This window comes from Neolamprologus brichardi, chromosome 22, assembly GCF_056152115.1.
Source record: "Neolamprologus brichardi isolate AB-2024 chromosome 22, ASM5615211v1, whole genome shotgun sequence".
In the NCBI taxonomy this organism is placed as follows: domain Eukaryota; kingdom Metazoa; phylum Chordata; class Actinopteri; order Cichliformes; family Cichlidae; genus Neolamprologus; species Neolamprologus brichardi.
In genome coordinates this window covers 27,677,935-27,705,122 of record NC_142124.1, presented here as the reverse complement: position 1 = coordinate 27,705,122, position 27,188 = coordinate 27,677,935, and the positions used below count along the sequence as shown (strand labels likewise).

General features: G+C 42.6%; 1 protein-coding gene across 1 annotated transcript; it reads right to left on the bottom strand.

Moving 5' to 3' along the window:
- Positions 1–626: 626 nt before the first annotated feature.
- Positions 627–26,485, bottom strand: LOC102796663 (CMP-N-acetylneuraminate-beta-galactosamide-alpha-2,3-sialyltransferase 1-like). Its single transcript, XM_087835026.1, has 7 exons — positions 26,416–26,485; positions 25,519–25,787; positions 15,251–15,447; positions 14,301–14,468; positions 10,212–10,257; positions 9,452–9,571; positions 627–946 (listed from the first exon to the last, which is right to left on the bottom strand). The coding sequence occupies exons 2-7, from the start codon at positions 25,768–25,770 to the stop codon at positions 779–781; spliced, it is 951 nt and encodes a 316-aa protein (XP_087691152.1). The 5' UTR covers positions 25,771–25,787; positions 26,416–26,485; the 3' UTR covers positions 627–778.
- Between the last annotated feature and the right edge of the window lie 703 nt (positions 26,486–27,188).

Below are 27,188 nucleotides of genomic sequence, written 5' to 3'. Positions count from 1 at the left end.
TTTGGGTCCAATCCTACCTGCCTCACACAGCAATTCATGACAAGGTCTCAAGACTCGAATCCCAAAACTTTGGTTTGGTTTTTGTTTTGGTCAGGTATAACTTGCGATTGCCATCTCTGCTACATAGTGCTTAATAATTGTCATAGATTAACACAGAGGTTCCCAAAGTGTGGGGCCCAGTTGTTAGCTCTTTATACAGTAAAGTTACAGTGGGATACAAATAATCTCAGTCTGAACCACAATTTGTTGCCACGGTTCAAATTACGGACAAACAGTATCCCACAGCTGTTTATGTTCTTGAACCCATTTTTCACAGAGAGGCATTTTTTGAAAAATGTATTGATAGCAATGCTGAATATTATTACACAGGAAAAAAAAACAACTACATGTGAAATAATTACACCATGACGCCTCTGCCTTTCTAAATGGAGGGACAGTAAGTCCATTTAGAAAGGGTGTGTATATGTAAGCGTATAAAAACTCAACATAGTAAGATTAACAGTAACAGTATTTTGTCTATATCTGCCAATAAAAGTTTGGGAACCACTGGATTAACAGATGATTCTATTAACAATGTTTATCTCTTGAGGTCTGAGTCTTCATTACTAACAATCCCAAACCATGCATGTCAGTTTCAGTAATTGTGTTTTTTGCTGTTTGGTTTTGCTGGTCACTGATTTTTTTTTTTAGAACTAAATTTATATATTCTTAAGGAGTTATGGTTATCACTGACGATGACTTGAAAATGATGAGGAGAAAAATGAAAAAGTAAAGGAAATTACCATCCTTTAAAAAAAACTATTTTCTTCTTCATGTGTAATTTAACAATCATTTTATATTCTTCTTCTCCTGGGTGGCCTCCTGTTTTTAACCGTTTGTTTTTAAGGATTTCAAAGTAATGGCTCCAGTTTCCCTCGCTGTCTGCTCCAAACCCAAAGACATTAACCTAAAGAAACAAAGTTTTTACAGTCATTAAGTCTTTAGTATTGAACTTAAATAAATGTTGCCACAAATTGCACTCTTAGCCCTTTCATGCATGAATTATAAAAACCTCAGTCATGGAAAAAAAAACTTTCCAGAGTTTTTTTTATTATTCCTCTTTAGGCATAAAAAACCCCCCAATGTAATTGAAATTTTCTTTATGAACCTTTTTTTTTTTTATGGAGTTACAATTCAAAGAAACATGTAAATATGTATGTCAAAGCACTGACAAAAATGTTGAACCTAGTTCTGGAACAGTAAACTACTATTTTCTAAAATTTTTTAAAAAAGCCAAACAAACCAAACAAAGGCATAATGGAGGCATGGGACACACAACACAGGAGCTCTAGTTTTCCACTACAACTTTATTCACCTCCCCACATCAACTGAGGATATCGCACCCAAACACAACAGAACATCTCCTCCAAGCTTGGGTGGGAGTCAAGCCCTCTAGTGGGTCGCCACACATGCCCCCCCCCCCCCCCAACCCCCCAACCCCCCCGCAAAAACCCAAAGAAAATGTCCACTAGTCCAGGACCGGGGGTGCGGAGCAATCTCCGAGGAAGGGTCAGAATCCAACTGTCTGGCATTAACCCTAGGGCCCGGGCCGGCATCAGTGGAGCTTCCTGTCCTGTCCCCCGAAATCCAATGGCGGCGTAGTCGTCACCGACATAAATTGGAGAGGCCAGCGCGTGGGACAGACAGTCGTACGCGTAGTAAACTCCGATATGGCCGCCAACTGACACTGCTGGCGCGTGCTCCAAGGATCAGAAACCTTGGACATGGTGAAGGTCAGAGGCTTATGGTCAATGTACGTGGTAAAACTGCAACCCTTGAGGAAAAATCAAAAATGTTGTGTTGCGAGATGGAGAGCCAACAACTTTCTGTCGAAAACACTGTACTTACGCTCAGCATCTCGGAGCGTGTGACTGAAAAAGGCAAGGGGCTGCCAGATGCTGGAGACCCGCTGTTCCAACACGGCGCCCAACGCTACATCCAACGGGTTGATGGTCAATGCGATCTCCGCTGATGGGGACGGGTGGGCCAGCCCCAGGAAATCCAGGACCAGCAAACCAAACTGGCACTTGGACGGGTTGATGATCAGGCCATGTGCCGCCAAATGCTGGAAAACCTGGTGCTGGCCCACCGACCTGCTGGCCACCAATATATCATCCAGGTAGACGAAAACGAAAGGCAGCCTAACAAAACAGAGTCAATCAGGCACTGAAACGTCTGTGTGGCACCTTTCAACCCAAATGGCATGCGCAGGAACTCCAACAAGCCAAAGGGAGTGATGACGGCGGTTTTAGGAACATCCTCAGCGCGTACCAGCACTTGGTATTACTGACCCCTGCACCAAATCGATTTTGGAAAAAATTGAGGTCCCAGCGAGATGGGTGGAAAAATCCTGGATGTGGGGAATCGGGTAACGGTCGTTCTCCGTAACGTTATTTAAACGTCGAAAATCCCCGCACGGTCACCACCGCTTGTCCGACTTGGGCACCATGTGAAGGGGAGAGGCCCAGGCACTGTTCGAATGCTGCACAATGCCCAGGCACTCCATGGCCGCGAACTCCTCCCGGGCAACAGACAGCTTCGCAGGGTCGAGGCGACGCACGTGCGCAAACACTGGAACCAACCATGGGATATAATGCTCAACCCCTTGTTTCGCTGCCGCGCTGCAGAAATTAGGAGTTGACAGTGACCGAAACACAGCAAACGCTGAAACACGTCCCCGGGGGCTACCAAATTGGCCCAGATGAGGGGGTTAGCGGCCCGGGTAAAACATGCCAGCGAAAAGAATGACAGAGCGTCAATCAAACGTCTGTGAGCAAAATCAACTAACAGCCCGTGAGCAAGAAAATCAGCGCCTAAGATAGGCACTGAGCTGGCATCAACAACAAAGTTCCACTCGAATTCCCGACCGTGGAAACTAGCAGTCACTAACTTTTCCCCATAAGTTGCAATAGGAGAACCGTTATCTGCAATCCGCTGGGGTCCGTGTCCTGCCTCTAAACTGTCCGCGGTGGTGGGCGGGATTACGTTCTTCTGGGAGTCAGATTCCACCAGAAAACAGCGCCCGGAGCATGCGTCTTCAATGAAGAGCAGCCTTTCAATATCATCAGTGACCGCGGCTGCTATGGCACCGTGGCAGTCCCGTTTCCTTGAGCCGTAAAAAGTGCTGGGTGGCAGGCAGCGACGCGCTCTCAGAATCAGAATCAGAAAGACTTTAGTTATCCCCAAGGGGCAATTAACATACAACAGAGAAGCATGACGCCAAAAACGCTGACGGTAGAAACAAAGTTTTTTCCCATGGTGCCGCAGTGTAGCAGTTCCTGCCGTCAGTGCCAGCCCGTCCACTCCGGTGGGGCTGTTGCCGGTGGGTTCGGAGCCAGGCCGTGCACTCCGAACGTGCAGGAAGCCAGCAGGATGCAATCTGCTTCTTCAGCCAGGGAGCGGTATTCCAGGTCAAAATCATCAGAAATATGTTTATGTGGGTTTTGTAGTGTTTTTCATGCTCATTTCAAATCTGTGTTTAGTTTTTCCCTAGTAGGTACAGTTTTTTGTGATGAAACTAGTTAAATATTGCATGATAGTTGGTATAATTAGCCTAAGCTTTTTACCAGATTTTATGACAGTTCCCTGTGTTTTATGTTATAGACAGCATTACTTGCGATTGATTTAAGTTGTTACCATGCCTAGAAATTGCTTTACTCATCCAGACAGTTTCTGTTACTTGTCTGGTTTATTCACGATAAAAGCACAATGTCACCCAATTACAACAGACCTTAAGAAGATATGCAAATTGTACTCTGGCTGTCCACTGGGTGACCAGGATAAACTTGGGCTCCACATGTTATCTGCAACAGTTGTTCCAATGGACTGTGTTACTAGCTAAATCTGTGAAAGGCAGCAATGGCATTTGCAATCCTGATGGTGTGGTGGGAACCACAAGATCATCTCAACGGTGGCTATTTTTGTCGCGTGAATACAACAGGATTCTCAGCCAAAAATAAGCACAAAACTTTATATCCTAGCCTGGGTTCCACAATAAGGCCTGTTTCTCATGATAACTAATTGCCTGTTCTTGTAAGATGCATTAGATTCTGTAGAACGTTACGAGGAACACAGTCATGGTGCATCTGGTAACAATCCAGAGTCATCAGATCTTTATTAAGTGCCTGATAACTATTTAGAACCAGAGACCAAAGACTCTCGTTCATGATCTAAATCTGTCAAAAGACATAGCAGAACTTCTTGCCTTTGAGGCTTAAGCTGAAGCATTTGCTTGCCAAGGATGTTACTGTAAAGAGGTCAAAGTCATAACTTGACAGAATTCTTCACTGCTGATGACTCACTGTGGTATTGTCATGACGTCAACGGACTCTTCAGCAGTTTGTCACAAGAGCATGTTCCAAGACACAAGAGCTGAATGTCATCTCTGCAATGATTCTTCACAAAAAAGCTTGAAGGCAGTCCTACTCCATAATGGAAATGCCAGACCAAGTGTGCCGATTGCCCATTCTGTTCACCTAAAGGAGTCCTATGACAACATGAAGACACTGCTTGAGACAGTTGCATATAAAACTCACCAGTAGTGATCTGTAGGTGACTGGTATGTTGATGGGAATGCAAGCTTTTGGGAATGCGAATCACCAAATACTGCTGTTTCCTGGGCCTGTGGACAGTCAATCTACTGTGTCAAGCGTAACTGGCAGCCACTAGATGCCTATGTCAAGTTTCTGCCTCTGGTTGAACCGCATAAAATATTTTTGCCACCTCTCCATATCAAGAAGCTTAATGAAGAATCTTGTCAAAGCCACGGGCAAAGCGAACTCACTACATTTTCAGTACCTTGCTGAAAAGTTTCCAAACATAAGTGCTGCAAAAATGAAGCAAGGGATATTTGTAAGTGCGCAGATCAAGTCAGTTTTGCAGAATGAAGGCTTCAAAAAAACTCTCAACAGCAGAGTTTGAAGCTTGGGAGGCATTCAAGTGGCTCTGCGAAAACTTTGTGGGCATCCACAAGTCTCCTACATACAAGGAAGGAGTTCAGCATCTGCTTGATTCCTACCAGAAACTGGGCTGTCGCATATCAATGAAAATACACTTCCTACACTCACATTTCTGAGTTCTTTCCAGAAAAAGCGCCTTGAGGCATAGCTGGACTAGCCATCGGGCATACCGGGCATTTGCCTGGTGGGCCGATGGTGATTTTTCGTTTTTATGGGCCGATGATTTTTTTTTTTGTAATGGTATAAACAATGAAAGGTGGTGGATTGGCCAGATGCTGGCCGATGTGTAAGTTGTTGGTTGGTGGTGGCTATGGTGGAGTTTCCACAGAGGCCAGCAGGTGGATGAGGGTCCGAGTGTCAAGTGAACTGAACTTCAGGTAAGAAGTTATGACCTGCAGTCTATCTGGGTCAGATATAAACCAAGTTTAGGTGGAGTTTATTTTCGTTTTGCTGACTTTTTACAGGTAGTTACAATAACTGGTACTGCGTACTAGCTAGCATGATGGAGTTTCTATACTGCTGGGCTGATAGTGAAGTTTATTTTGTTCATAAGGTTAGTTAGTAGAGTTACCAACCGTCCCGTAAAAAACTGAATCGTCTCGTATTCAGAGAAAACGTTTCGCATTGAGCTGAAAAGGAACGCAGTTTGTCCCGGATTTCAGCTAGAATGGAAAAAGACACAAAGCTGGAGTTACTCTGTCTTTACTCTGTCAGCTGCTTCTTCTTCTCTCATTCTCTCCCCCTCCCTCTCCTGTAGCTACTTCAATCATGAAACTGATCAATGATCAGCTGATAGGCTTTTCTGACGCAAGTCCTGTCTCTCTTGTTTGTTTATCTCCCACTTTGCGCCAGAAAGAGGAAACCAGCGATGTCGCGCTAAACAGCAGCGTGATAAGCTGTTGTTAGAATTTATTTAATATTACTTAGTATCAGCTGATGTTTGCTGGAGCCACAGCCGTAAAAGCAGCTGGTCATGATATCGGTTTGGATATGTGGTGAGAAGGAAACATGAAGATGAAACCGGTTAATCTTTAAGGTGGCATGAATGAGTTGATGGGAAGTTATGAACTGTTTCTAAGAGACAAATAACACCAGGATCCTTTTCTAAGTAGCTGACAGCTGGTAATTGTGCCGGGGTGGGTCCAGCAAAGTTTTGCCAGGGGGGCAGGTAGGGCATTAAGAGGGAAAGGGGGGGGGGGGGGGGGGGGGGGGGGGGGGGGGCACAAAGAAATACTTTTCTTTTGTATTCTCATTTAAAATGTCTAGCTTTTATTAAATAATTATCTGAATCTTACAACTAAAGTTTTTATCTGATGTCAAATGTATAGAAATCATACATATACCAACAGGACAGTGTATATAACTGTCACAACAGTGTTTGTTTTCATTCAAAGGCTTTATGGCTTTAATACCTGGTGGGCCGGTCTGTAGTTAAAAGCGTTTTTGAAGTACAGTGGTAGCTGACTGACACTGGTCATTATATCTATGACACAGTGTTTGACTATCTGACTTCGCACTGAAAATTTACTTGATTGGTGCCCGCCGTTTAATAAAAAACTGCATTCAATTCTATTGCAGATGAATATTACTAATAATTCAAAAAGTTCATGAAAAACTGGTTTAGACAAGTGTTTTGTGCTTTCTGATGATTACAAAAAAATTTTTTGTTGATCTATGTCTTTAGTCTGACATAAAGAAGAGGAAGGTTACAAATGTTCTTTAACCCCTCTGATTTGCTATCATCCTCTCACATCATCACACCCCTTATCTCCACTTCCAATCTATGTTGCATTAACAACAGAGATGGGCAGTATTGCGTTATCCAACTACTTTTTTCAAGTAATGAGTAACGTAAGGGATTACTATTACAAAAATGTAATTAAATTACTGTTACTTTCCTGTAAGCACGCTGCGTTACTGCGTTACTAAACTGTCATGATTTTGTTTGTGAAAGTGTCTCATGACAATGACGTAAGCATGTGCGACGTCCGTGGCAGCAATAGACGTGTGTAGATCAACAATAGATCATATGGAGTGTGGGAGAGACTATGACCTTGTAGCGTTTAAAGTGTGGAATACTTACATTACTTTAAGTTTTATTCTGTAAAAAGTGACAAAAACATTAGTGTCCGCTGTACACTCTGCGTGGGAAGAAAACTTCTTTCTTCAGCGAAAAATTAAACCTAGAATCTGAGCAAGCACCTAGCACGCTGCCACAGGAATATTAAATTCACAGAGAAACCTCCACCCGCCCCACTCCTGCTAAACAGGTGATTTAAGAGTGACAGGACTCTGTGCTGCTGAATCTTTGATTTTATTTATTTATTTTTTGCTGTGTTTTACTTGCATCCATTTGAAAGCATGTAAACACAAAACATTATTTTATTTTATATGCTGTAATATGCAGAAAGTAGGTTTAAATGTTAAACAATTTCTTTAAGTCAAAGACAGTTGTATATAATTTCACTTTTGCTTAATGCAGTGTGCATAAAATTAAAAGATTAAAACTAATAAAACAATTCTTAAAAAGAGGCTTTCCATTTGATTCAATTTTATATGATGGATTATGCATAAAAAATAGAATTGGGCTGAAAGGTCTATTGCTTTATTATGTATTCATGTTGTGTATCATGTTTTCAAAAAGTAAGTAAGTAACTAATTACTTTTGAAAATAAGTAATCAGTAAAGTAATTGGATTACTTTTTGGAGACATAATCAGTAATTAGTCACTAATTACTTTTTTCAAGTAACTGATTAACAAACATCCAGACACAGGCTGCAGACATATGTTGTTTTTCGTATGTATGCGTGCAGCATCGTGTTATCTGATGGCAAGACTATGCATAGCACCTGCTAGCTAATGAAAAGATCATTTTTGGTTTGTTCCCTAGACGTTCTTCCAAAATTCCTTGCAGTCAAATTTAAGTTTTATGGGGGGGTTTTTTCTAGCAAGCCCTGAATTAATCAGGCAAAAGCTAGATGCAACATTTTTGCATTGCTTTGAAAAGTATTAGAATATGTTAAAATATTATATAAATGATAACTCATTTTTTACTTATTGGTTTGTTAAATACACATTTCTTAGGTTCACCAGCTGAGTGAACATGTTTGTAACTCCATGAAAAATTAGCTGACATCCACAGCTCTTTTAACATCCCGAGATCCACTGACGAAACTGTTAGTATTAAATAATCCCCATCCTCCTTTTTGTTTTATCACTGCCACTGGCATCATCTCTAATCGACTCAGATTGTAAATGCACCAGTATACTGTGGACAGTATTCCTATCACAAGTTGAACTTGAACTCTACAAAATATAAAGATATTAATACATATGACGGCATGCTTTGCTGGCACATCAGAATATATTATTTCGTGAAAGTTACAGCTTCATAGCAGTTACAGCAGTATAGAAACAGTATTTCTATAAGTTGGCAATATGAATACATATTTACAAGAGCATTCTTCATTAAAGCTGCATCAACCTTTCACTTAAGGAGCTTCAAGAGTACCATTTTTCATGCTTGAAATATATTCAGAAGTGCTTTCTCCATAAACTCCATAAACTACAACACTGCATATGACAGTGCTGGATAGTTTAACAGCCTCACAAATATGAAGCCTAAAATACCACAATTGCCCTCTAGTGGCTTGCTGCAGTACAGGTACTGTGAGTCTGTCAACATGAAAACACAGGCGAAGGGATAACATAAAATTGGAAGGAAAGTTATAATCAAATAATAACTGTATTACCTAAGATAAAATATAAATTCTATTTTACAAGAGCATCTGATTCTCACATTTACAGCCTTATTTTGACCTAGGGTTTAAGCTAGGGTTCCAACTAGATAGGTAAATATTCCAGGGAAGAAAGCAAAATAAAGTGTCGTTAGAATGTGTTCAAATGTAATATGTTTATGATACGTTCTGTTCAAATGGTCACGTCACACTATTCTGCCCTACATGGCCATGAGTACACTGCATTTATTCAATTCAATTCAATTTTATTTATATAGCGCCAAATCACAACAAAAGTCGCCTCAAGGCACTTCATTTATAAGTGCAATGTATTAGTTGAGTCTCCTTGACTCCAACATTGGTCCTGTCTTTACTTGGTGTTAGATCAGTTTGTAAGTTTGGCATTTGTATACAGTGCTATCTGAGAGTTGCATAAAATTATTTTTGGCTGCCTATTTGACACAAGTGGGTAGCTCTGTACGTTTGAATGGGAAGAACTTATGTTGGATGCCCTTTCAGACACAACCCCAAACGACAATATGTTTCTCCAGTTGGAATCAAACCAGCAACTTTTCACTTGCCAGTCCAAAGTGTTAAAAACTACACAATCAAAGGTGCACTTTAAGTACTAACCATAAATATACTTTCATAATTTACATTACATGAGTGTCAGTCAGATGCATGATGTAGAAGTAGATTGTGTAAGGTGAACATACCTCATCACACATTAATAAGCTGAGAACCACAGCAAGAAAACCAGTGGATGGATAAGCAGCCTTCTTTCTCAGCCAGACATCATGAACATATTTCATGAAAGCTGGATGAAGGATCGACACCTGTTGTGAATCAGACAAATCTTTAAATCTGAGTTTTATTAATTGTTCTTTTATGAAGTATATGCACAATATACTAATATACAAAATACCACTGTGGCTAAAAGAAGCCACTATTAGTGGCATGGCTTTGTTCAGTGACATGCATGACCTTCTGAGCACATAATTGTCAAGTATGAGCAACTGTGGAAAACAATAACAATACTCATTGCAGAACAGAGTAAACAACAAATACTTCAACAAAGTAAAGGTTGAGGGTGGGGAGAACCATTGCCGGGGGGGGGAAGCATTACTGGAAAATGTGATGAAGCATATCTAGCCTCTGGCTTCACCTACTCCAAAGGCATTGGGAGCACCCGCTGGGCTGTCCAAATTGGCGACAAACAGTATCCAGCATTCTTGATTTTTAGTGGGAGCATACATAATTCTTATTTTAAAAAATTAAATTTATTCAAAATGACGACGTTGATGTCAGGATTGGTTTGTAGAGCGTCTGACGCCTCTGTCTTTCTAAATGGGGGACAGTGACTGCGTGTGTCTATGTAAGCATGCATGCCTGAATTAATGGTAGCGTAAAGTTATTATTGGACTTCTTGGGTATCAACATTTGCCAGTTTTGTTAAGGTAAACGTAAAATACTCACCAAATCTTTGTTAGCTATCTTGTCAGAGTTTGGAGCACCTTTTTCCCTGTTGAAAAGAAAATATATTGTTGAATTTGTTTAAAAAATTATTGTTTAACAAACAAATGCTAATAATTACCTAAGACTTAAGAATCACAATAAGATCAAGTATCAGTTGTTGATAAAACAATTTATTTACCTTTTTTCCATGTAAAAAAAAAAAGAGTTGCTGCTAGCTGTGTGAAAAACCAGAATATATCATAGGAATATATTTTAATATCAAACAGCTCTTGGGGAGTGGGGTGTCTCAAAATTGTGTTTTAATATTTCCTGTTTATTAGCTCACTAAAAAATTTGAAAATTGTTAAAGAAAGTGGATATGCAGCTAAAAGTAATAGTATTACTGCTTTAGCTGTAAGTTAAATTACTCCCAATGGTCCCAACGGCAACTAGAGAGCAGATTTAATGGGGAGATGCAGTGCCTGTTTTAGGGAAACATGGTTTGAAGCTAACATTCTGTCAAAGGCTTGACCACACATACAATGGGACAATGCAAGATGTTCAATTCATGACCCTCAGGAAATCAAGGCATTTTTGTATGCAGAAAAAATGAAGTAAGATGAGCCTGGTAGAAGAATCGATGAAGAACGTACGGTTACTGTGTAACCTTGGTTCTCTTAGTGAGAGACCACCCCCCTTGGTCGTGGCGTGTGGATATTTATTTAAGACACTCCGGCACGCCCGGCTACGCCCCACAGCTTACGTATAAAACAGCTGTGTGGACGTGACACCGGTGATAGTTTGATTGGAACGCGTCTCCGAGTGGCCTCACGGTGGAGAGATAGTCTCTCACTAAGAGAACCAAGGTTACACTGTAACCGTACGTTCTCTAGCATATCGAGACTATCTCTCCACACCGTTACATATTCCATATGTACGGGGTAACTCTGTAAGACACTCCGCGAGGAGACAATGCACCGCCGAGAGTGAAGGTGCCGGGAGTCAGTGGCAACGCACCAATAGAGACATCACCCTGATCAGGGCTTCGCAATGCGAAGGCCGAGCCAGGGGGTGGAGACAGCAGTCTGCAGATGCCAGACTGGCCTGAACTGGTCATGCAGGACGCAGGACCGCAAGTGATCGGCCACTCAAGGTCAGCCCGGGAACCGCGAGGCAGATAGCCAGGGAACGCAGCACACCGAGCCGCCAAGTAACAGCCCGCTGGTCGCATATGGCAATGCCCGACAGAGAGTTGGCACTACAGCTGGAGAACTCTCACTCGCCACAGCGAGGTCCGACTGGCGTGTACACCAGCGAAGCGGGCAACACACCAGGTGAACACAGCCAGCAAGCACAGGTGAAGCTTGGGTTGTGACCCATCCATCCTCAAAGCTGAAGCCACCCCAAGCTGTTGACAGACAGGGAGGGGGGGTCTGGCAGCCTAGCCTGCGTAAGTGGAGGGCTGAGCAAGGCGACGACCCGACGGTCTACCACCAGCACCGTCACCACATGCATGTCCGCAGACAGTGGAGCCTCAAGAGTGAACTCGCAATGAGACACTTGAGGTCAGACACAAAGTCTCAGCTACTGGGCGTCCCCGTGCTGGCCATGTAAGTCCATGACACACAGGCAAAGTACCAACCGGGAGTCAGCATCGCAGGCTGGGGACCTCTCACTCACTGGCCAAAATGTCAGACACAGCAAGGTCTGACAAGCTCAACCCGTGGCATGCAGTTGGAGCGACTAAAGGCCAGAAGCACAGGCAGTCGGTTAGGACGAGCCCACGCATATGCTCCCCAAGGATCCCCAGCTGGAGCCCAGGGCCCGAACCTGGAATCCCAGGAGCAGAGAGAGGAGAGGAAGCGTAGCTCATCGAGCCACTGAGAGGAGACCCGACTGGGTGCCTGCAAGAAGCGGGCAACGCCAGACAGGGAGCCAGCGCCACAGCCTGGGGAACACTCACCCGCTGGCTGATGTATCAGACACAGCGGGGACCGACTGGCGGGCTGCAGTGCAGCCACTGGGCAGGAGGGCCAAGCCAGGGATCCAACCTGCAGGTCGCCCCAGGGCTAAGTGGCTGCCGAGCGCTATCCATAGACAGGGGAGCCACAAGAGTGAACTCGAGGACGAGACACTCGAGTAGAGCCAGCACCGCAGGCTGGAACACAACACACTCGCTGGCTGGCTTATCAGACACAGCGAGGCCAGGCTAACTTGTAATGGGTGAACCGCATGCAGAGAGCCTGGCGCTGCAGGCTGGAGAACACTCACTTGCTGGCTGAGCATCAGACACAGCGAGGTCCAGCTGGCGTGTAAACCAGCAAAGCGCAGGCAATACGCCAGGGAAACACAGCCTGCAGCTGCAGCAGAAGCAGTAGCAGCAGCAGCAGTAGCAGCAGCAGTGGCGACGGCTTAACCTGCGGTCAGAGCCGAGAAGCCATCCCAATCGAGGAACGACAGGAGCCCTGCTGGCCGCGTGAACCGCGCACTGTGGGCAAAACGCCAGAGAGAACAGGCTACACTAGGCTGGAGAAGGCACTCGCCGCATCGAAGTGCGACTGGCGTGTAAGCCAGCGAACGCGGGCAAAACGCCGGGGCAACACAGCCTACCAAGCCACTCGAGCACAGCAGCTGGCTAACGCTTTGACAGAAGCCCGCGATATGTGGATAACGCCCCAGAAGGGAACGGCGGAGCCACCAGCTGGAGAGGTCAAGTCACAACAGATCCCTGCCTGGCACTAGGCAGTGACACAGAGCCAGGGAGAGAGAGAGCCTGTCACAGCAGCTCGGCCACTCAGAGGATGGCCGAGGTAGGATGAGGCCCAGGGCCTGTCCCAGGAGTAGAGCAGATGACCTGGACCATACACGACAGGGGAGGTGCTGGTGGCTCAGGCCACTGAGGGCCCAAGTGGCAACCCAAGGTTCACCACTAGGGCATAGCAACCACTCCGCGGTGTCTATAGACAGGGGGCCAGCAGAGTGGGCCTGATGAGACACTAACGGACAGATGGGAGGTGTCAGCTCACTGAGCGGGCACCTGCTCTGGCCAGGTGACCCGTGATACAGGGGCAACCCACTAGACAGAGAGCCAGCGCTGCGCGCTGGAGAACACCCATTCACCGTCTGACATATCAGACACAGCGGGGTCATATTTCCGTTGTGTTTTGTTTGCTTTTGCAGCGTTTTTCTCATTGCTGGTGTTTTCTTAAGTTGCAGTCCGTTTGGGCTGTCGGGGCCACCATGTAAATGAGTTTAAGGGCCAGGAAAGAAAATTTAAATATGTAATTTCAATGCCAAACAAAATATGCACCATTGATCTGAGACCTTTAAGGTTTAACTAAATTTTGAACCTTGTTTAATTTGCTTGTTCAAACAGACGAACCTGGATTGCACCTTTACTTACACTTAGCTAAGACTGTGTAGCAAAGTGTAAGGTTCTTTTTGATTTGGAAGGAAAAGTAAGCGCAGAAAGAGTCCTAGGGAGTGCCCAAAAAGTGATATATTATTTATTTATTATTATACAGTGTGGGAAGCCGGACTTCCCCTTTCGGCCCGATACAGGAAGCTTTATAGCCTTTATGACGTCAGAACAATTCCTGGGAGTCATCTTATCAGAACAACAACAACCCTTTCCCAGACTTGAAACCAGATGTTTCCCATCATCAGCGTCTGGGAACATAACAATTGTGTAAGACGAGTGTGCAGTTGTGTAAGATTATAGGTCCAGGCTAATGAAAGTTCAGCGTCCTCATCTGACTTACTGTGGACCCACCACTATGCTGGTGCTATGCATGATAAAGTATTGCATCTAGAATGTGTTATTCTGCGTGCTCTGGCAAATATACTGAATGATAAATGATACATGATACTATGGGTGATAACCTGATGATAAGTGATGCAGTCTAATGAAGTAATGATGAAATAATGACCGCGCATGTGAATAATAACATAGTGACAGAAAAATAACATTCCTTTACGTGACAAAAGCTATTAAAATCTGAAATTTCATAATGCCATTCCAGTACAGTTGTAGTACAGTTTCTAGCAACATAAGTTTTAAAAGAAATTGAAATATAATTAAAGTGAAGACAGAAGCCATGTTTGGCCTACCCTGGAATTAATGACTTCAGAAGCCACAAAAAGTCACGTGTTTTGAATGGAAAAAACAAAAGATGAGTGGTGTTGTCCAATCTAGTAGCACTTTCTGGATACATGACATGATGAGTTGTTTTAGTTCCAACATCTCTTTCAAAACCTTTGGTTCTCCCACGGTTGACTCTAAATAGTACAGAAGGATATATAAGTTTACATATTTAGCATTTTAGACACATTGTAACATCTCATTATATGTATAACAAAACATAACAAAACTTTTTTGTGACATGAATCTAGGCTTTTCAGGTTTTGTCAGTGAACAGTGCTGTTGAAATTAGCTTTAGTGTTTTGTTTTTGTGTAATGATGGTTATAATGTGTGGGAATTATATCATTTTATATCATTTTATATTATGTTGATTCTTTTCTATCTTTTATTAAGCTTTGAGCAATGACATTTGATTAAACATTTATTCCATGTATTAAATATACAGTTTCAATCATGTTATTAACACACATTGCATTTGTGCTCATGATAGAGTTAAGCATACAGTCTAATGAAGGTTAAAAATGTCGTTCAGCGTTATGTCTGAACTGATATATTGATGAAATTACTTGAATGCTGTGAATGAATGCCTAACATGCTTACATACACATAGACATGAAGTATAATTTCTAGGGAAAAGGTGAAAGACATCTTGCTTTGTCTCTGCTTGGCAACTAGTGATCTGGGATCTACAGGAAGCATCTGGAGGAGCCAGACAACCATATAGGGAAAAATGCTGTTAAACACGGAAACTTGTTGAACTGTCGTTAATGATAACCTATACATGTGATGTTGTATCGAGCTGTGTATCTTTCCACACATGTGTTTAATAAAATCATTGTTTTGACGCACTTGGACCAGTAGTTGTTTGTCTCACACCTCAATCACAAATCGGGACAAATGCAGTTAAATTATTATTACCTTATCACAATATCATGGAAATCAATCAGGGGTCCATACTGAGATCCTCTCAAATTTCCAGAATTCCCCACCACTGCACATCTCCTGCAGCGATCAGGGCGAGGTTCTTCAACATCTGCAAAGGGTGTTATTGTCTGAAACACACGTTCTAGTGTTTTATTGTAGACAGTGAAGTTTTGTTTTTCCCCCTGTAAGGGCTGAGAAAAAAGAATAAAGTTTTGCAACCTCAGATCACATCTCTTGTTCAAAACACATTTAGTCTTTAACATTATCCCTGCTAATGACAAAATATCTGCATTGTCTTGGAGCAACTGTGCGCAATAGTGTAATTCCCTTAGGGATTAATAAAGTGTTCTGATTCTAAGTATTCCAATCATACAATATACGAACTTTCTGACTTTTGTCACAAAAACACTAAAAAAAATCATAAAATCAATTCAGTTTGATTCAATTTCAGTTATTTGATGGATAGCACCAGCATCTATTTCTAAGTGTCTTCAAGGATCAAACGTATGCACATTTGTGTTATTAATTATTAAGATATGTCTGTGAAGGTTCTCAATCATCCAGGTCATCGTAGTCTAAGGAGCTTGGGGGGGAAAAGCGTCTTTGATTTCTTTGAGTTGCTTGAAAACATTTCACTTCTCATCCGAGAAGCTTCTTCATTTCTAGGGTTAAATGGTGGAGAGTCCCAGATTTAAGCCCCGTGGGAGTGTCCCCCAAGAGGGACATGGACCCCCTATTGATCCTCTACCTAATCACATGAGCCAAGGTGTGAAAACGGGTGTAGGTCACAATCAGCCAAGGTTTCGGGTGTGCTCATTGTGAAACCTAACCCCACCCTATCATGTGATTTCCTGAGTGGGCGTTAAGGTGTCTGGGAAGGGATCTCAAAACTGGATTATAGATGGTAGACAGTTGGTGTCATGAGCCACCGCCTCTGTTCAAAGATGGTCGCTCATAGTAGCGTGTGTTCTGTGTGGTTTTCTCGAGTCTCCCTGCATCTCCCCTTTAAATGGCCTGTATTTGTATAGCGTTTTACTAGTCCCTAAGAACCCCAAAGCGCTGTTTTTTTGTAAAAAGACAACAATGTTAGTCTTTTCAGCAGCTATAGGGCATATATGGTATCACTCTTGGCTGGAAGCAGTGCTTAATCAATGGGGAAAAATAAAAAAAAACAACTTTGTCTAAAAACCTCTCATGTTTAGCTGTTTCCCACTTTTCTTTGGTCATTTTAGCTTTTTTGGCCAGGGTGAATCTTTTGCTGTGAAGTACAGCCAGACTTTTGAACGCTTCGCCTTGGGCGTTTTTAATCTGTAGCTCTGCTCTAAAAGAACGTACGTACCTGGGCCCGCCTACTACGCTTGCAAAGGTAAAATGATTGGCTGGAATTGAAAGTGTATGACATCTCAGGGAAAAAAGCACCGAAATAAAGCACCGGAATGTGCGCTAGTGATGGTAAATTTGATTCTTTTTACTGTATCAAGTTTTAATGAGTCACTCAGCAAAGTGAATCGGGTTTTTTGAGTCATTTGATTCACTGAGTTAGTTGACCAGAGAGTGCAAAAAAATGTACATTTTCACTCAAACTTCACTCAAGACCAACTTCACACCCGATCAGATTTGCACACTGTTAGACCTCTGCCTCACCACTACATATTTCAAATACAACGAAGGCTATTACAGACAAAAACATGGCTGTGCCATGGGCTCCCCCGTGTCACCTATTGTAGCCAACCTTTACATGGAGGAAGTGGAAAGGAAGGCTCTTGGCTCTTTCAAAGGAAGAGTACCCAGCCACTGGTACAGATATGTAGACGACACCTGGGTCAAAATCAAGACACAAGAAGTGGAATCCTTCACTGCGCACATCAACGCTGTGGACAAAAACATCAAGTTCACCAGGGAAGACACAAAGGATGACTGTTTGCCTTTCCTGGACTGCGCTGTGCACATTGAAGAGAATGGCAACCTCAACATCGAAGTTTACCGGAAGCCCACACACACGGACCAGTACCTCCTGTTTGACTCCCACCACCCTCTGGAACACAAACTTGGAGTAATTAGGACCCTACACCACCGGGCAGAACATGTTCCCTCTAAGCCTGAAGGGAAAAAGAAGGAACACACACATGTAAAGGAAGCACTCAAAACATGCGGCTATCCTAAATGGGCATTCTTAAAGTCAGCAAAGAGGCACAGAAAAGAAGATCAGACACCAGCGAGGGAGGATAAGAAGGACAGACGCAACAACATTGTCATCCCCTATGTAGCCGGTGTATCAGAGAAACTCAGGAGGGTTTTCTCCAAGCATGACATCCCGGTGTACTTCAGACCCAGCAACACACTCAGACAAAAACTGGTTCACCCGAAAGACAAAACGCCAAAACACAGACTTAACAATGTGGTGTATGCTGTACAGTGCAGCGAGGAATGCCCAGACCTCTACATTGGAGAGACCAAACAGCCACTTCACAAGCGCATGGCACAACACAGAAGAGCCACCTCCACAGGACAAGATTCAGCTGTCCATCTGCATCTTAAGGATAAAGGACACTCTTTCGAGGATGCCAATGTTCACATTTTGGACAGAGAGGACAGATGGTTTGAAAGAGGAGTGAAAGAAGCCATCTATGTCCACTGTGAGCGACCATCTTTGAACAGAGGCGGTGGTTTACGACACCAACTCTCTGCCATCTATAATCCAGTTTTGAGATCCCTTCCCAGACGCCTTAAGGCCCACTCACACCCTGGGCCATCTGACCTCAGGAATTCGCATGATAAGGTGGGGCCAGGTTTCACAATGAACTCACCCGAAACTCTGGCTGATTGGGACCCACACCCAGTTCCACACCTTGGCTCAGGCGATTAGAGGATCATCAGGGGGTCCTTTGTCCCTCAGTGGGGGGACACTCCCACCAGGCTTATATCTGGGACTCTCCACCATTTGACCTTAGAACTGAAGAAGCCTCTCGGATGAGAGGTGAAACGTCTTCAAGTAACTTAAAGAAGTCCAGACGCTTTTCTTTGCAAGCTCCTTTGACCCTTAACATTGGTTGCCAACCAAGAAGAAGAAAAAGCTGTGAGCCAGGAGGGAGGGGGTGAGTGAGGACAATAACGGATTATAAAGCACCAACAACCAGTATGACGAACACGGCCGTGACTCTGGCAGATGAGCTGAACACTTTCTATGCTCGCTTCGAGGCTGCAGCTAAGGACGTTAGCGGCGCTAACGGCTGCAGACAGGAAGATACTGCCAGCACCGGAAATGTGCTCGTCATCTCCGAGCATGAAGTAAGGAGAGCCTTCAAGAGAGTGAACACCAGGAAAGCAGCAGGACCAGACGGCATCCCAGGTCGTATCCTCAGAGACTGCGCATACCAGCTAGCTCCTGTGTTCACTGAGATATTCAACATCTCTTTATCTCAGTCGGTGATCCCCACATGCTTCAAAGAGTCCATCATTGTTCCTGTCCCAAAGAAACCACACCCTGCTTCTCTCAATGACTATCGCCCTGTAGCCCTCACCTCAGTAGTGATGAAGTGCTTTGAACGCCTGGTCAGAGACTTCATCATTTCTTCACTACCAGACACACTGGACCCACTATAGTTCGCTTACCGTCCAAATCGTTCCACAGACGATGCCATCTCTCATCTCCTCCACACATCACTTACTCACTTGGACACTAGAAGGGGGAATTATGTTAAAATGCTCTTCATAGACTACAGCTCTGCATTTAATACCATAATTCCCTCCACACTCACCACCAAGCTGGAGCATCTGGGACTCAGCTCATCTATGTGTCAGTGGATCTCCAACTTCCTAACTGGCAGACCACAGGCAGTAAGGATGGGCGGACATGTCTCAGCCTACACCACTCTCAGCACTGGAGCCCCCCAGGGGTGTGTTCTGAGCCCCCTGCTGTACTCCTTGTACACATATGACTGTGTGGCCACTACCAGCTCCACCACCATCATCAAGTTTGCTGACGACACCGTCGTGGTGGGCCTGATCTCTGACAACAACGAGACGCCCTAACTGAAGGAGATTAGGAATCTGGAGAACTGGTGCCAGAGGAACAACCTCCTTCTAAACGTCAGTAAGACAAAGGAGTTGATAGTGGACTTCAGCACTAAGCAGGAGAGGAACTACCAGACCCCCGTCATCAACGAGTGCCCAGTGGAGAGAGTGGACAGCTTCAAATACCTCGGAGTTCACATCACGCAGGACCTGTCATGGTCCTGTCACATCAACACCGTGGTGAAAAAGGCCTGTCAGCGTCTCTACCACCTCAGACGCTTGAGAGACTTCCGACTGCCCCCCAAGGTGCTCAGGAACTTTTACTCCTGCACCATAGAGAGCATTCTGACGGGAAACATCTTAACCTGGTTCGGGAACAGCACCATGCAGGACAGACGAGCTCTACAGAGGGTTGTGCGTTCAGCTGAGCGCACCATCCGCTCAGAGCTCCCTGACCAGCACTCAATCTACAGCAGGCGGTGCTGGACCAAGGCCAGGAAGATCGTGAAGGACCTCAGCCATCCCAACAACGGACTGTTCTCTCTGTTGAGGTCAGGAAAGCGATTCCGCTCCCTGAAGACCAACACAGAGAGACTGAGGAGGAGCTTCTTCCCGCAGGCGATACGGTCCCTCAATCACACCACCACACAGTACTGACTCACACATATAGTTCTTACACACACACTGGACATTCTGGACATTGTTTTGCACTTCATCACTTAAACCACTTTAAGCATATTTGCACTGCACAAGACACTATAATGTGGATTGCACAACACTGGACATTATATTCCTCATTTCCAGTTAATATTTGTACAGTTGCTGTTATTGTGTGTATATATATTTATATTTCTCTTACATTCTTATATATGTCTATACTTTGTATTTTGTTGTACAGTTATCTTATTTTCAACTTTAATTTATATATTTTATCTTATTCTTTCCCAGTTAAATTTACCCTTCATTCTAATTTGTGTTGTACAGTTATCTCATTCTTAACTTAATTTTTTATATTTTATTTTATTCCTTCCTGGTTAAATTTACCCTTTTTTATTTTCATATTTATTTATTTCCTATCTTATTCATAGCCTTTTCTATTTTCTTTAGGTCACGAGCAGTTGTCCAAGCATTTCACTGCATATCGTACTGTGTATGACTGTGTATGTGACAAATAAAAATTTGAATTTGAATTTGAATTTGAATTTGAGTGAGTGAGTGAGTGATTCGTTCGCTCGCTCTATGATTCAGCACAGGAGGGAGGGGGTGAGCGAGTCCTGAGTGATTCGCTTATGCTTACAATTCAGCACAGGAAGGGAGGGGGTGAGTAGCTCAAATGTGTTGTTAGCATGTTAGCAGAGCGATGCTACTGTGAACCGAGGAGCTATTTTCTTGATGTGAGCTTCTACTCAGGGTTTTTTCTTCCAGTTCAGAGCAGAAATGCTTTTGTTAAGAAACTGGCTGTTGTTTTCCCCCCACACAATTTTAATTATAAGCTAGATATATTTCTACTAATGGAATTAGTTTGCTAACAACAACAGGGATGAGTCAGTGAGTCAGTTGGGCTTGTGAATCATGATTCACGAGTCAGTAAAGTGATTCTCGAGTATTGAACGATTCGTTCACGAATCGAACATCACTAATGTGCACTGCTTTTCGGTCTGGTTGCTACCAGACCGATGTCAGAACCAGTGCCATCATGGCACCGGATACCGGTACCCATCCCTACTGCTAATGTAAAGACTGACAATTCTGAGAACTGTTTATCACCTGCTCAAGGTGTAGATCAGTCAGCTGCCCAACAGCCTTCAGTTCAGGCAGCTGACCTACAGCCTACAGTTCAATCAGCTGCTCAGCTGCCCTCAGCTCAGTCCCCACTAGCTCAGCCACCCATTCGGGCACAATTCTCGCCAATTCATTCCATGCAGGGAGAAAATTTCATATTAACCTGTGGTGTTTCTCATGAACTGGCTACTTTTGAGACAGTTACTTTCTCCAGGGCCTCCCCAGAGGCTAGCTCTCTGCCCTTAGCTGATAAAGTGAAGATGCCTGGGGGCCAATGGTTCCTTTTGACTTTTTTTTCCATAACAAAGTTACATTAAAATAGAAATTTACCTAAATAAAAGACACTCAGGCAAGCATTTACAACTCTAAAGACACAATTCCGCCTTTCATTTATATCTGGAGAGTCAGACAACATTGAACAAACTGTATAGAATACCCTAAATTCCCATGGGTTTGCAATATCTTTGCCTAATGAACATTTAAACAGGAGTTATAAGTAATGAAAAGTGTTCTGTTATCAATGAAGTTTTTTTTTTAAGTGAATTTTGCCCTTGACTTTCACAAGACCTTTGAAGAAGCCAAAGTTTTTCACATCTACTGGAAGATTACACAACTGGAAGTTCACTTGCCGCAAGAAATAAACACATTTGTAAATTTACGCAATATGTACACAACACACTCAACTATGAATTAAGAGCATAACATCAACAGTTAAAACCAAATCTTAAGAGTTTAACAAAATACGTTTCCTTTTGTGGATTGTATTAGCGTGCTTTATGCTTTTTACTGTTCAGGAACAAATGAGTAATGCAGTCTCTCCTGGAGGGCTGCTCTTCATTTGATTCAACTGTGCTAAACCAGAAAGAACTAAAACATGCATAGCAGCTCTCCATTACAGAATTTGGGCATCCCTGGACTAATGAGAGGGGTGATACTGAGATCTAGATTTTAGTAAAGCAATCAGGTCTGGTTTGAGGGCAGTGGTTGAGACGCGTAAAATATCCCGCAAGTGGGAGTCACTCATCCTTGATCTCAATCGGTTCTTGTTTAAGTTCATGACAGAGAATGTTTGCTCACACAAATATGTGGAACCAAATAAGCTCAGCATTTTCTTAGCAAGAGGTCACACTTCAGGAAACCTGTCTTTGTCTAGCTGCCGATAAAAGTCAACAAGAGAACACTGCCGGTGTTTTCCGCGGCACTCATCGTCACACTGCAGCTCAATGAGCTCTAGCTGAAGCTGCGGAGGAGCATCATCAGGGTCCACGGAGAAGGGAGATGAGAAAAGCAGCATGTCTTTTTCAATAGCTGCAAAGTCCTGAAAGCGTTTGTTAAATTCTCCAGAAAGAGATGCGATAGCTGTTGCGTAACTCTTCATTTGGACATTAATGTCCACTGGGAAACTGTCAATAACCTCTTTCAAAGACGGGAAGTGTGCGGTACAGGGCTCTGTTAGGGACAAATGTCTTTGGAAAAGTTACAGTTTGGTTCCAAAGGCCTTGATGTGAGCGTATAGTTGGCTCACCACTGCGTCTTTTCCTTGAAGATTAACATTCAGCGCATTCAGATACTTCGTGATGTCAACCAAAAAAGCCAGATTTGCCAGCCATACAGGATCAGACAGTTCTTCCATTGGTTGTCCCTTCTCATCTAAAAACTGTCTGATTTCCTCTCTAAGAGAGAAAAATCGCTGTAGTGCAAACCCCCGACTTAGCCACCTCACATCATTGTAATAAATTACGTCACCATATTCAGCCTGGATGTCATGCAGAAACTGCTGAAACTGTCGGTGGTACAGAGCTTTAGAGCGAATACAGTGTTGCGTGCCAAGCAAACACTCAGAAATTCTTGCTTCTTCTCGGGGCAAATGTTCTCCACCATTTTCATGACACAGTGTAAGTGTCACAGAAATGGCTTATGTATAAAGAAGTTTAATACATGGTTCCAGCAGTTAAAATGTTCTTGCTTGTACATTTCTGTGGACAATATTGTAAAGGTGTGTTTATCTTGTATAGGAGACATGTTTATCTTGTCACAAAGAACAAGTTTTGTTACACCGCTATTATCGCAAGGTTTTGGGCATGATAATATAGGCTGTGAGCCCACGCTTAATAATCACGCTAAGGAGTTCAGCGCGCTATCTGCCTGGTTAGTCTACCGGCTGTACAAGGTATTTGTCATTTGCTATAACTGTATTGTAATATTGTGAAAATTTGTAATGTGGTATTTAAGCAACCCTTATCTGCCCAGTCCGACCGGGCTAAAGCTATTACAGAAGCTATTGGGGTGTTTAGCTGCAGACGTTGTGCAAAACAAGGGGTTTAAACTATGATGAACCCGCTTGAGTCACGCAGTGATATCCCGTTGCACGTCCACTTTAGTGGCAAGATTGTTCCAAGCATGTATGAGCAGGAAAAGATTTAAGTTATGGCTGAACTGTCCCAGGCATCTTTTGTTGCTCTAACTACTACAAATGGGTGGACCTCCAGGGCAACGGAAAGCTACGTGACCGTGACAGCTCATTATATCACAGCGGAGTGCAATATAATGAGTGTATTATTGTAGGGTCTACCTTACAATATAAAGCGCCTTGAGGCGACTGTTGTTGTGATTTGGCGCTTTATAAATAAAATTGAATTGAATTGAATTGAGTGGTAGATACAAAGCCCTATACTGCCCTATACTGTATTATACATTTTTTTTTAATAATTGCATGGAATGAGTCTTGAATTGAATGTTTTTAGCAGGCAAAAAATACTTCTGACATAAACGGTAGTAACCAGACCGAAAAGCAGCGCACATTTTGGGGCTTTATTTCGGTGCTTTTTTTTTTTACTGAGATGTCATACAAGCATAGTAGGCGGGCCCAGGTACGTACGTTCTTTTATAGCAGAGCTGCAGATTAAAAACGCCCAAGGCAAAGCGGTCAAAAGTCTGGCTGTACTTCACAGCAAAATATGCAAACTCAGCAGCCTGCAACAAGTGCTTTAAGGTGATACTGTGCAAAGGAGGTAACTCCTCGAATCTGATGAAACACCTGGCGACGCATAGCGTTTTTTTAAAAGCCGAGAAATGCACCGTATTTGATAGCTTGCTGCGAGACCTCACACCATGCACATCTACTGCGGGTGTGGTGCCTGTTATCGGACCCAGAGTTAGCAACATCCCCCAAGAACCCGAAGAGGAGAGTCCTGGCCCCTAGCCCTGCCAGTGTAGCAGAAATGATGACAGATGATGATGGCAGCAAGAGCGTTCTTATCTGCGTGAGTAGCTTAATGTTGCTCGTGTGTAATTTACGTTGAGTAGGCTAACCACGTTATTACATTAATGCATGTAAGGTGAACTAGCAAACACTGTCGTAGTTACATGCGGCTGTCTTCTTGTTTGATGGCAGATACTCCCTTCACCCTGGCCAAAAAGGCTAAAATGACCAAAGAAAAAGTGGAAAACAGCTAAACATGAGAGGTTTTTGGACAAAGTTTGTATTTTCCCATTGTTTAAGCACTGCTTCCTGCCAAGAGTGATACCATATATGCCCCAGAGCTGCAGAAAAGGCTAACATTGTTATCTTTTTACAAAAAGCTAAACATGAGAGGTTTTGGGACAAAGTGTGTGTTCTTCATTCTTTAAGCACCGGTTTGAGCACCGGCACCGTTTCAAAAGTACCGGTTTGGCACCGGTATCGGATAAAACCTAAACAATACCCATCCCTACTGTCACCCAGAGTAACTTCACACTGTGCGAAAATGGTATTTAAAGGATAATTGATAACAACAACCAGGGCATCAGGGGCCAGATCAGAGCCATCACTGTTCATTATTTTCAATCTTAAACTCAGTTGTGTGTCAATTAAATCCAGGTAATGCAAGCCATTTCCAGGAATGGACTCTCTCTGTTTATTATATAATTTTATGATATTCATAAAAATTATGACTGTTGTAAACCTTTATTACTTCCTTTATTACTTCTTCTGTCATAGATCATTTGACGGCGGGTCATAAATCACTGGTTTGATACAAAGTACCTATTATCCCTCCAATTGGATACTTCCAATAGGGTTAAAATCTGGGACTCTCCACCAGTTGCTCTTAGAACTGAAGAAGCTTCTCAGATGAGTGGTGAAACTTCTTTTTTTTTCTTTTGTCATTTTAAAGATATCTATATAAGTAATTGTATTTTACAATTCTTCAGCCAGTTAGAAATACGGGTTGCAAGGATAAAGAGTTGAGTATACATAAAAGAAAAAAAGATAAGTATAAAACAAGGTTTGTTTTAAACTTATCTAATCCGTAGCTAAACTACGGAGGAATATTTGTGTTGGTTTTTTGGGTGGAGGTAGCACAGACTTGATTATACTGCTCTTGCTGTACCAGTAAACACAGGTGTCATAAAATAAACAAGGGATGGGCAGTTAAAATAAATTTAAGTTGGACAAAGGTTTATTGTAATATGTTTTCATTATTTACCTTCCACCAGTTGAAATCTTCCTCCGAGGGTTTATGTTTCTGTGACATTAAAGGTTTAGGAGATTCACCAATGATGTCATTAAACCAAGGATCACTGTCTGTTAGACATTTGTGACAGGCACAAAGTCTTGACTCCTGATGACAGAAGGTATATCCAGATAAATTCCATAAAAGGATGGAGACCAAAACAATTGCTGTGATATTCAGTAGTGGGGAAATGTGCACTCTGAATTTTCCCCTTTTGAAATACATCTTGATGGAGTTCCAATCTGTGAACAAATACAATGTGAGTGAATGTGAAAATTAGCACTAAGCCTTTAAGAAAACAGTAACAGAAATGATAACTCTTTAATTAAAATTATTTATAGTTTGCAACATATTAAGAGCACTGCACTGGAAGGCAGAAAAATCAGATAAACATAGAAGGTTTAATGTCCTCATTTATTTATGGTATTTGCACAGATCGCATTTACCAGCATAAACCAGCTGCTACATTATGAGCACATCACGATGTGTTGCCTAAAGTTGAATCAAATAGCATGACAGCCAACAGAAAGGAAAACACAGAACTTAAAATACTTTCAGAGTCTGTCGGTTGGTGTATTTGCATGAATTACTTATGTCATTGTTGTATTAGCCTATCTCTATTGCTGATGAATAACCTAAAATATCATGTCTTATATATCACGTCTAATACATACATACATATATATATATATATATATATATATATATATATATATATATATATATATATATATATATATATATACACACACACACACACACACACACACACATGTAGTGAGAGAAAAATACATTTGGGAAACTAAATGACTGGAGGTTCAGTACAGATTAGTGTGAGATGAGACAGAGTGTAAAGTTAAGGTGTCTTACCAGCATAAAGATGAAATTACAAAAGCAGGAATATGAGTCAAGAAGAACCTCTATGATACATCTATCAAGCTATCTATGTAGCTATCAACAAAAGAGGAACTTTTCAAAAGGAGAGGGAGGGGTTATGGACTATGTGCAAACAGTTATTGGGGTTGTGTCTGACTTGTGAATTGCCACACAACTGTTGCACAGAATTTAAATGTTTTATGTAAACCCACAAAACATACACACACAAATATACATACATACGTATAAATATATAATCTATTAGCCCTTTGGTACTCCTTCCATTATAGCAGTTAGAGTAAATCATTTAAAGTGCCATTGAATTGGCCTTGGATGTGTACATTAATTCCCTCTAAAGAAATTTCAGATTTTTAATTTAAAACTTAGGTGAAAGAGTTTATACATTTTGCAATAGGGTATTATTTTTGTCAATTCTACTTTGTTTACTTGTTGAGTCACTGGATATAAGCTGCTTAGGTGAGGTCTTTATTTTTACAATCACCATCAATCTAATGGCAGCAGCTGTGCTTTGAGGAAAAGAATGTTGACAAAGAAGGTGTGGACGCAACATAAGGTTGTCAGCACATGAACTGTCAGTGCTACAGATAAAAGGTGTGGTATAGAATAGAATAGAATTCAACTTCATTGTCATTGCTCATGTCACAGGTACAGGGCAACGGAATGCAGTTTGCATCCATCCAGAAGTGCTTTAGCCATGATATAGATATATTACAATATATATTAGCAATAATATAGATATGTAAGTA